Source organism: Rhincodon typus, unplaced genomic scaffold, assembly GCF_021869965.1.
Source record: "Rhincodon typus isolate 14 unplaced genomic scaffold, sRhiTyp1.1 hic_rhity00005243, whole genome shotgun sequence".
Classification (NCBI taxonomy): domain Eukaryota; kingdom Metazoa; phylum Chordata; class Chondrichthyes; order Orectolobiformes; family Rhincodontidae; genus Rhincodon; species Rhincodon typus.
The window spans coordinates 1-11,393 of record NW_025970881.1 but is presented as its reverse complement, the minus strand read 5'-3'; the positions used below and the strand labels follow the sequence as shown (position 1 = coordinate 11,393).

Genomic DNA, 11,393 nt, shown 5'->3' with positions numbered 1-11,393 from the left:
ATAATGGGGTCTGCGAGCACTGGGCTAGTGGGAACAGTTAGTAAACCAGTGGTTATATTGGTTATAATGGGGTCTGCGAGCACTGGGTTGGTGGGGACGGTTATTAAACCCGTGGTTATATTGGTTATAATGGGGTCTGCAAGCACTGGGCTAGTGGAGTTAGGGTATGACCACACTGAGGTTGTGCCCCGACCATGGGTCGGCAATTCCTGTTCAGTGTTTGTTGGATTAGGCTCAATACTAATTCCTGCTACCCAGGCTGGAATATGGGACCAGGCGGCCCTGTTTCAGTCTTTAATGCGGATGGGGAGTGCGAGGGTCTCGAGAGTTCTCCCCCTCGGTGAGCAGTGAAGGCTACCTTGTGGAGTATACCCATCACTGTCGATCCACTTGGGGAGGGGATCAGTCTGGAGTTCCAGAGGCTGTGAGGGGTTCTAGTTACAAAATGAAGATGAGGTCATGTTGAGGGGTGGAATGGCCTCAGGCCCACTCCTGATTTGTCATGTAACGTTGACCCCCTCACTCTGAGGGTGGGGTAGGACAGACTTGGCTCGTGTGTCGAGGCTTTCGAGGGGATTAAAGGGATTGGTGAATGGGAAGGGGAGAGGGGCTAACCTGGGGGGAGTCCAGATTAGGTCGGATTTGGTGGGAGGGTGGCCATAATCCTCAAACATGTGGAGGCAGCTGGTTCGGTAATGTCAGGAAGCAGCTCCTCCCATCAAGGATGGTGTAGATTTACCTGCGTGTCTGTCCTCTCAGCAAGCCCCTGGAGACTGTGACACAGCTGACAATGTCCGAGCCAGGGCCTGGTAGGTTTTATACAGAAGGTGAATGCAGACTGGCCACGATTCTGTAACTTGGATCGGGACAAAGGGCCGAACAGCCACCTTCCTGTCTGTCCAGGCTCTGTAACGTGCTGTGCCACCCACTGAGCGGTCCCTTTCTTGCCGTGCCAGGAAGGACCATCGATCGGTGAAGCTGAGCAAGGCTGGAGTTCCGCTGCTGAAACCCGATCTGAAATCCAGAGGGACAACTGGGAACAACCTGGTCACTCAGATCCTCAGCTTGCCCGGCCAGATTATTGGGTAAGCTCCCTGCCGTGCCACTGCAGCACCTCTGCGTACGTTTGGAAACGAAACCAGAGTCGGGTTGGATTTCTCTGTACACCAGTCAGCCGTCTGCTCCACGCTACTCCTGTCTCTGATTGTCCTGTGCTTCCTCCCATACTTTGTGTGTGTGTGTGTGTGTGTGTGTGTGTGTGTGTGTGTTTCTGTATGTAAGTGTGTCTGTGTTTTTGTGTTTGTGTTTGTGTTTGTGTGTGTGTTTGTGTACGTGTACGTAAGTGGGTGTGTGTCTGGATGCGTGTCTGTGTGCGTGCGTGTGTTATTTTTTAAGCTTTTCCTCTACTTTCTTGGCTGCTGTGGCAAACTGGAGATTGGGTCAGTGCTGTATCCATCAGTTATTGTGTGTGAGCCGTGCCTTGCGTGGTGCAGCCCCCCGTGACCTGCCTCCCTGTTTGTTTTGCAGCTATTTAATGGCCCACTCGTTTGGTCGACGGATGCTATACCCCGGCTCGGTTTCATTGCTCCAGAAAGCCATCATGCCGATGCTGCTACAGGGACAGGCGCGTCTGATGGAGGAGGTAAGGGCAGCAATGCAGAGCCGGCCAGCCCCGTGTCCCCCCACAACCTGACGATTGTCTCTGTGTCACACATGCCCCTGGGTACAGATTCCCACGCGAGAGACGGAGAGCGAAGTGGGTAATTCTGGGCTGACACTGCCACTTTGGGAGGCGCGGGATGAGTTGGTGGGAGCTGTCGCGCTTTCACGTCTGATGTTACACCCACCCTGGGCACATCTCACAGCAGCTTTTCGGAGAGTCGTGACTGATCTTCATTTCCCGACCAGTGCTGGCCTTTTCGTCCGAAAAGAAAAATTATCCTCTCCGTATTGGGGCCTCCTGCAGTACAGTGGTAGTGCCCCTGGACTGGGAGGCCTGGGTTCAAGCTCTGGAGCTGTGTAATAACACCTCTGAACGATTTGATCAGTCAAGTAGGTTAAAGAAAAGAAAAATCTCCTGTCCGCGGGAGCTTGAGTGTGTGTCATTGGGCTGCCCAAATATCTGAAAGTGGAGTCTGTGATGAAGGTCGCACTGTGTTTTATTTCCCCCCTGCACCCCCCATCTTTGTTCCCTTTCGCAGTACCAAGGGAAGCGAGCTAAGCTGCTCGCCTGTGACGGAAACCAGATCGATACAGTGTTTGTGGACCGGAGGGCGTCGGAGACCGAGCGTGGGAAAAAGCTGGTAAGGGAGGGACTGGGACGGCCAAAGGTTACTGTTGTGTGATGTGTCTCTCCCGTACAGTGTGTCACTTTCCCGTCTCACCCCCAGCACGAAACGCAAGCTGGCAATGCTCAGGCCTCTAGTGCACCTGTTCGCTCGCTCGCTCACCCATTTCACAGCCAGCACCCTTGCTGTGGGCCTGGAGTCACGTGTGGGCCAGACTGGGTAAGGAGGGCAGATTTCCCTCCCAAAGCGGAGCCCGATGGGTTTTCTATTGTAATCACCGAGAGAGAGGTCACTCGTTCGCCAGGGCTCGCTTTCTTCCATTTCCAGATTTCTGGCTGCTGGGGTGGGATTTGAGCACCAGCTTGGGGTCTCATTGCCGCTCTGCCACTGCACGCCCCCCCCACCTCCGCCACCCCCTGCCAGTTTGCTGCAGTTGGGGGCACAGCTTGGTCTCCCTGGGGAAGCATGATCCACGAGCCGCGAGCAATTGTGGACCAGCCTGAAGGACCCTGCACACAGCTGGCTCTGTATGTGGCCGGTGGAGCCTGACTCTGCAGCGAAGGGGTTTGTAAATGTTGCGTGGTTAGACCAACTTGTGTGCGAGGGACAAAGAAAACACCGCGGGGTGGGGTTGGGGGGCAGCAGATCCCCCTCCCCCTTCTGGCTTGGGAGGTGAGAGTGGAGCATGTCGAGCCACAAGGCTAACACTCAGCAGTGGAACTGCGTACGCCAGCACTCTGAAACAGGCACGCTGTATGCAAACCGTCATAGGAACGGGAGAAGGCCATTCAGCCCCTCCTCCATCATCCAGTAAGATCAAGGTTGATCTGTGTCCTAACTCCGTCTACCTGCCTTTGACCCATATTCCCCTAAAACCGTCTGCATAAGGAAAGCCTATCGATCCCAGATTTGGAACGAACGACTGACCCAGCACCCACTGCTGTGTGAGAGTTCCAAACCTCTCCCACCCTTCGTGTGTCGAAGTGCTTCCAAATGTCTCTCCCTGAACACCCTCACTCTCAGATTGTGCTCCCTAGGTCTAGAATCCCCAACCAGTGGGAAAAGCATATCTTTATCTAAAACCCTGCCTTTTCCTGTTAATTGTACTATTTCTGTGGTGAAGCACCTCCCCATGGGAAAGTGTTCCAGAGGTTTGTGGTGGAGAATGATGAGATGTAATATAAACTATGGGAAGAAAAGTTCCCAATTAGCGTGGGAATGCCAGAACAGAGTGACTTGGACAGCATGTACTCAAGGAGGACCAGCTCAGAAAGCTGTTAGACTGCATTCTTGGAATGCTTGACCACGTAAGTGATGGGGCAAGTCTACGAAATTGAGGAAGTTACATGAGCCCACAGCAAACACTGGGCCAACTACAGGAGGAGTCGTGTGTTCAGTTCTGGGCAGCTCGCTTTAGAAAGAATGTTGAAATCTCGGGCAGGATGCAGAGGCTCGTTTATGAGAAAAGCATGCCCCGGATAGCAATCTGTAATAACCAGGTATTGTGCAATGTGACAGGATTAATTAATGATCTCCTCGTGATCACAGCACAATCACAACACAATTGAACTTTGCCTTCGATTTGAGAGAGAGAGAGAGAGGAGCCAGACTGAGACTTTCCCGTTAAAATAAAGACAGTTACGTGAGCATGAAAACCCATTTGGCTGAAGTGAATAGGAAAATTACCTTGAAGGATAATAATTAAAATGAAACACTGGAGAGGCTCAGCAATCTGGTGGCATTTGTGGAGAAAGAGAGAGAAGGAGACAGACACAGTTGACGGTTCGAGTCTGAAATGACTCATCAAGAATTTCAAGGAGAGTTATGTTGGTCTCAAAACGTTAACTCTCACAGATGCTGCCAAAACTGCTAAGGTTCTCTGGCATCTTTTGTTTTCATTTCAGATCTCCCATCTCCTGCATTTTACCTTTAAATAAATTAAAGGACAGATCCTGAGTCCTTGAGGGAGGCGATGGCCTAGTGGTAGTATCGCTGGACTGTTAATCCAGAGACCCAGATAATGTTCTGGAGACCCGAGTTCGAATCCTGCCACGGCAGATGGTGGAATTTGAATTCAATAAAATATCTATAATTAAGAGTCTAATGATGACCATGAATCCATTGTCGATGGTTGGAAAAACCCATCTGGTTCACTCATGTCCTTTAGGGAAGGAAAGTGCCATCCTTACCTCATCTGGCCTACATGTGACTACAAACCCACAGCAATGTGGTTGACTCTTAACTGCCCTCTGGGCAATTAGGGATGGATAGTAAATGCTGCCTGGTCAGTGATGCCCTCATCCCGTGAATGAATAAAGAAAAATAAATCAATCCAGTTGTAGTGGCAGGCATTTGAGGGGATATTTCAGAATACATTGTTTCTTACATGTTGGAATTCTTTCTGAGGGACAAATGATTTGATTTGATTTGATACCTAAGTACAGTGAAAAGCTTTGTTTGCAAGCAGTGTAGGCAGATCATAGTAAGCAAGGGCATATAGATGAAAAAGACAGTAAGGCGTGCAGGTTACATCGCACAGGCGACGTTTTAGGCAAGATCAACATTAACAAGGTCAACGTTATTTGAAGTTAGAGAGTCCATTCATCAGTTTAATAGGGGCAGGGAAGGACCTGTTCTTCATTAGTGGCGCATGTGTTTAAGCTTCTGTACCTTGTGCCCGTCGGAAGAGGTTGTAGGAGACATCCATGGTTAACAGGATATATTAAAGATAGTGTTAAAAATCGATATAATTTTGCGAAGACAGGCGGCACATCGGAAGATTGAATGGAATATGAAAAACAGCCAAGAATAGCCACGAAAGTAATAAGTCACACGACACCAGGTTATAGTCCAAAAGGTTTATTTGAAATCGCAAGCTTGGGAGCGCTGCTCCTTTGTCAGATGAAATGCACTGCACCTGATGGAGGAGCAGCGCTCCCAAAGCTTGTGATTTCAAATAAACCTGTTGGACTGTAACCTGGTGACATGGGAGATTGTCCACCCCCGTCCAACACTGGCACCTCCACATCAAGGAAATAATTGAGAAAATTACAGGTAGCCAGTAATTTAAAAACAGATAGTAAGAGCTTCTTTAAAAAAAAACAAAAGAGCTAAGAAAGTGACCATTAATCCTATAAAGTGAAAGTTTGGAAAATTAATAATGGAAATAAAAGGTTGGTAGATGAATTGAGCAGCTGTTTTGCATCAGTCTTCACTGTAGAGGATGGAGGTAATCCCAGACACAGCAGTAATTCAGGAAATGGAAGGGAGACATGGACTCAGGAAATTCACAATCACCAGAGAACTGGTACTGAGTAACTAGTTAATGCTGTGGCTAATAAGTGCCCAGGTCTTGATGAACTGCGTTCTTGGGTCTTAAAAGTAACAACTGGTGAAATTATTGATGCATTAGTTTTAATTTTCTGTAACTTTCCAAATTTGGGGAAGGTCCCATTAGATTGGAAGACAGTGAACATAACTCATTTATTCATCAAGGGAGCGGGGGGAGACAGAGAACAAGAAGCTGCAGAGCCATTGCGTCTGTCATGGGGAAAATGTTAGCAGTTATGTCCGAGGTAATTGAGCGGAGTTGACGTGGTTTAGTGAAAGGAAAATTGTGTGTAACCAGACAATTGGAGTCATTGAAGGAAGTATTGTGAACCGTGGATTGTTATGGACCAGACCAGACCCCCTCAAAATATTTTAAGAACGTAGCCCAGACCCTAACTACTTATTTAAAAGGCAAAAGTAAAGTTCCATGTTCCACATGAAATTTCATTGGTCAAGCTACTGAAAATTAAGCAAAAGACAATTTATTCAAACACTGTGGTTAAAATACAACAAAAGAAAGGAGGACTTGGAATAACAACTCTATTGGAAAACTTAAGCAAATAATAGATACAGAACTGTTCCAATATAGAAACATCCCATAAACACACCCCTTGGCAAAAAGGCAAATTCAGAAAACAGAGTTTGTCTTACATGCAGTCCACCAGCCTAGGAAAAGAACCCCCCCCCCGCTCACCTTTTGGCTGTAATTGAGAGTGGGGGGAGGTGTGGAGGGGGGAATACTTTCTACTTCTTCAGGACCCGAACAGCAGCTGCTGCTATAAACTAAAGGTTCTGCGGGTGGGAGCTTGATCACACCCATTCAGGCTACTTCTCTTGTTGCAGCTTTCATTTAGAAACAAACACCCGAGGCTTCACAAGTTGTTTATCTTCTCATAGACTGTCTAGCACCTGTCCCCCAGTCTCTCTGTAAAAGAAATCAGGACAAAACACCCCTCTGAAAGCCTCACTATTGTCCCAGGACGAAGAGGAGATAGTGGACATGCTGTATTTACACTTCCAGCAAGAATCTGATAATCTCCCACGTCAGAGGTCGCTGTGGAACATGAAAGCACGTGTTGTAGGGGGTAACATATTGGCACAGATTAAAGACTGCTTGTTTAACAGAAAACAGGAGGCATAAAGGCCTTTTACATGTGGTCAGTATGGAAATTTCTTGATTAGTAACAGAGATGAGGGACTTCAGTTTTCACAGAATCGGTACTGTTACAGAGCAGGATGGAGCCTGTCATGTCCTCAGGGGCTCTTTCTGGGCAGCTGCGTCTGCTTAATAAACCCACGTTCCTTTTCAGACAGGCTGTGTGTGTGGCTGGTAGCTCAGCTAGGTGGGGCATCACACAAAGATGTGCAAGACCACAGTGTGGCTCTGAAAGGCGTACCTATCAGCGGCACGGCGTGGGTTAGAAATAAACACAAAGGAGATCATCGGCACCAAAGAAATATTTGTATGTTTGGGAGAAGTCTTTGAGAGAAACCTTCAATGTGCGTGGAATTTTGAGCCGATCTTTTAAACAGATCTGATGTATGCAACAGTCCCAGCAGTTCCTCTTCATTCACAGTTCACGGTACTTTCCTGCTACTTGACCAATTCTGTTATCTCTTTAGGGGCCTGTCTTTACACGTCTTCCATACACGTAACCAAACTTAGCACCTTGCTCTTTGGATTTGCAGCAGAAGGCTAATTTTAGTTGGTGTGATAACAGTCTGACCCTACTTTAAATTACTGACGTCAAACTTCATCAATTTCTCGGATGTTAGGGCTGTAAGATGTGGTAGAGACCCGCTTGTGGTTTGCAGCTGTGTAAACGTGCCCCTGCTTTCTGAAAGGCTGTTAAGAACCACACAGCCTTGACAGTACAAGCTGCTGTTCAGTAATGGTGTGATGTCCCAGGACCTACTGCGTGTGTACAGCATCCTGTCTCCTGCACTGGGTTTCAGCTCAGTCTGAATCGGTGGAGTTTAAATTCACTGCACAGTCAGGCAGTACAATTCCAGCCACCAACCACACTCCTCCTGAAAGAGTATTTCCTCCCATTTCACCAATTGCTCTGAGTCTACACCTTCTGATTTCCGGTCCTTTCGTGGTTGGGAACAGGTTCTGCTCATGGTCTTCACCAGACCCATTCTCTGTCTCCTGCAGTCTGTTTTCACAGGGGTGTACTGTGTCCACTTCTGGTCGCTTCGTTATGAGAAAGATATCGTTAAACCGGAATGGGTCCAGAAAAGATTTACCAGGGTTTTGCTGGGAATGGAGGGTTTGAGATACAAGGAGAGGCTTGGACCTTTTTTCCTGGAGCGTAGGAGGTTGAGGGGTGACCTTATAGAGATTTATAAAATCTTGAGGGGCATGGATAAGGTGAATAGCTAAGATCTTTTTCCTAGGGCTGGGGAGTTCAAAACTAGCGGCATATTTTTAATGTGAGAGGAGAAAGATTTAAAAAGAACCTGAGGGGCAACTTTTTTACACAGAGGGTGGTTTATGTGTGGAATGAGCTGCCAGAGGAAGTGTTGGATGCAGGTACCATTACAACATTTGAAAGACATTTGAATAGGTACATGAATCAGAAAGGTTTAGAGGGATATGGGGAAAACACAGGCAATTGGGACTGGTTTAGTTTGGGAAACTTGGTCAGTGTATACTAGTTGGACTGAAGGGTCTGTTTCTGTGCCATATGGTTCCATGACTCTAGGTCCCCCATCTGTTCGCTTGAATGCGGAAGGGTTTACAGGGAGAGGGCTGGAGGAGCTGGGGTTTTGTGGAAGGTGAGATTTATTGGAGGTGTCCCAGGTTTTGCTGGCTGGTTGAGAGTGAATAAGGAGATGGTGGTTTTCCTGCCAAGTCTGTCAGAGGGCAGAGGGCGTGGATTTAAAACCAACAAAGAGGTGGAAGACTTGTTTTCACCCTGAGCAGGGCATGGTGCCAATCTGAAAGGCCAGCCTGTAGGGATGGTGAAAGAAGATGGAATGCTCACTCTCCGAACAAAAGGAATTTGATAAAATGGCAGGGCCCTGAACAGCATTGATGTACAGAGAGATCTTCGGGTTCAAGTCCATAGCTCCCTGAAAGTGGCGATGCAAGTAGATAGGGTGGTAAAGAAGGCGTATGGCATGCTTGCCTTTATTGGTCGGGGAATTGAGTACAAGAGTTAGGACGTCATGTTGCAGCTTTATCAGACTTTGGTTAGGCCACACTTGGAGTATCTGGTCCCCACATTACAGGAAGGATGTGGAGGGTTTGGAGATGGGACGGAACAGGTTTACCAGGATGCTGCCTGGATTAGAAGGAGAGGCTAGAAAAACTCAGATTGTTTCCTCTGGAGCATTGAGGCTGAGGGGAGATTTGATTGAAGTCTATAAATTATGAGATGCATAGATAGGGTTGACTGTCAAAATCTTTTTTCCCAGAGTTGAAATGTCTAATTCTAGGCGGCACGCATTTAAGGTGAAGGGGGGAAAGTTCAAAGGAGATGTGAGAGGCAAGTTTTTTACATGGAGAGTGGCAGGAGTCTGAAAAATGTTCCAGGGGGTAGTGGTAGAGGCAGATACAATAGCGGCGCTGAAGGGGCTTTTAGATAAGCACATGCATGTGCAAGGAATGGAGGGATATGGATCACAGGCAGGCAGAGGGATTAGTTTCATTAGGAGTCATGTTTGACACAGCATCCTTGGGCCGAAGGGCCCGTTCCTGTGCTGTACAGTTATGTTAAATGCTTGAGAAGGGAATAAAATAGAAGGGCTTTGGAGTGTGAGGGGTGTAGAAAGGGCAGGAGTTGTGTAACTAACTGGGTTGCTGTTTCGAAGGAGCGCTGCGAAGGCTGAATGGCCTCTCAGTGAGCTGAGAATCTTGGAGGTGGGGGCCGTGGGGATAGAGAGAGAGAGGGGAGGAGTGTTGGGGATGCGCTGAGGGTACATTACAGCCTCTGCCAGCCTGCTCTGTAATAACGGATATCCCTCCTGTCCACTACAGGTGGTCTGCTGTGAAGGGAACGCTGGTTTCTATGAGGTTGGCTGTGTCAGCACCCCAATGGAAGGTATGAGGCTCCTGTCGAGAACACAGCTTTAGCACCTCGACCGATCCTGGTTTGAGTTCAAGCCAGAGTTTGCCAGTTCCTGGTTCCCTGCTGCGTTCTGCATGGCAACGTATCCACCAACCAGAGTCCATTGGCTAACCAATCAGCACCCCCTTTCTCGTGCGATATAAGTTGGTGTTCTCTGAGATTTGGCACTCTTGAGATTTTGTCCTGATCGGCACAAGGCATGGCCCCGGCTTTCTTTCTCCGGCTATTTCAATGCGGCTGGTTCATTTTAACCAAGGCAGCAAGTTGGCTGACTGCAGTGTGGTTCCTCCAGCTTTCCTGTCTACCCTTGTTTATTCCAGGCACTGGAATGTGACCTGGCACCATGACCTCCACTCACCCTGGAAACCACACTCCCTGCTGGCCAGATTGGCGGTCACTCAGAAATGGAGTGTATGAGGAGCTTTACAGGAAGGGACGAGAGACGGGACAAGTTTGGGTCGTTTGTCAGCCAGCAGAGATCGGGGGAGGTCAAATCAAGATTCATAGAATCCCTACGGTGTGGAAGCAGGCCATTCGGCCCTTCGAGTCCACTCTGACCCTCTGAAGAGCATCCCACCCTCCCTACCACTGTAACCCTGCATTTCCCATTGCTCACCCACCCAGCCTGCACATCCCTGGGCACTATGGGTAATTTAGCATGGCCAATACGCCCTAACCTGCACATCTTTGGACTGTGGGAGGAAACCGGAGCACCCGGAGGAAACCCACACAGACATGAGGAGAATGTGCAAACTCCACTTAGAAAGTCGTCCGAGGGTGGGATCAAACCCGGGTCCCTGGCGCCGTGAGGCAGCAGTGCTAACCGCTGAGCTGAAAAGGTTTCAGTTAAAAAAGGACAAGGAATCACTGTCCCTTCTTGCGGGAGGGGGACACCGGTTTGAGAGAGTTGCAGTATGGCTCAGAGCAGAGATGGGAGTTATATTTACAGGCAGTGACTGTGTTGATCTGGAACAAAATCGGAAATCACTGGAGAAACCCAGCAGGTCTGGCGGCCTCTGTGGCGAGAGACCAGAGTGAACGTTTCGGGTCCGGTGTCCTTTCTTCAAAATCCCTCGCTGACTTTTCCAGCAATTTCTCTGATTTGCAGCGTTTCTGCAGTTGGCTCGTTTTGTTTTGTATTCTGTGTTGATCTGGAATGCAGAGGAAGCTGATCTCTCTCAGCAGAGAGACACCGCTGCAGTTTAAAAAGGGAAGCGAGTGCGGGGGTTGGTGGGGGGGGGGGTGGGGGTGGGGGTAGCTGATTGGGCAGCTCTTGGAAGGAGCCAGTACCAGCTGGATGGGCCAAACAGCCTCCGACTGGGCTTAAGAATTTGACCGGAATTGACGGTGCCCCTTGTTTCAATTTTCCTTCTCTCTCCCTGGTTTTTTTTCAGCGGGATACTCGGTCCTCGGATGGAACCACCCTGGGTTTGCGGGAAGCACGGTGAGTGGTCTCAGGCCTGACCACGCATTGGGGAGGCGGGGGGTGGCAGGTAGCGGGGCTGCCTTTACCACATAGCGAGCCTTTCAACCCTGGTGTAATGAGCATTTCTGAGCGCAAACACAAGGCGACGTGGATGTCACTGGCATGGCCCAGCGGTCACTTCCCATCCTGCCCTGGAACAGAATGGCATTTTAGGGCACTCAGTGGCTGTGGGTCAGGAGTCAGGTGTGTACATCAGCCGAGATAAGGATCGGG

At 48.9% G+C, this 11,393-nt stretch overlaps 1 protein-coding gene across 1 annotated transcript; it reads left to right on the top strand.

Annotated features, from left to right (window-relative positions):
• Positions 1–66: 66 nt before the first annotated feature.
• LOC109925775 (abhydrolase domain containing 16A, phospholipase) lies at positions 67–11,138 on the top strand (the record flags this gene model as incomplete). Its single annotated transcript, XM_048594020.1, has 6 exons — positions 67–164; positions 957–1,085; positions 1,528–1,642; positions 2,202–2,303; positions 9,604–9,667; positions 11,089–11,138. Coding segments are annotated over exons 1-6 (558 nt in total), but the record flags the coding sequence as incomplete, so codon positions are not given.
• Between the last annotated feature and the right edge of the window lie 255 nt (positions 11,139–11,393).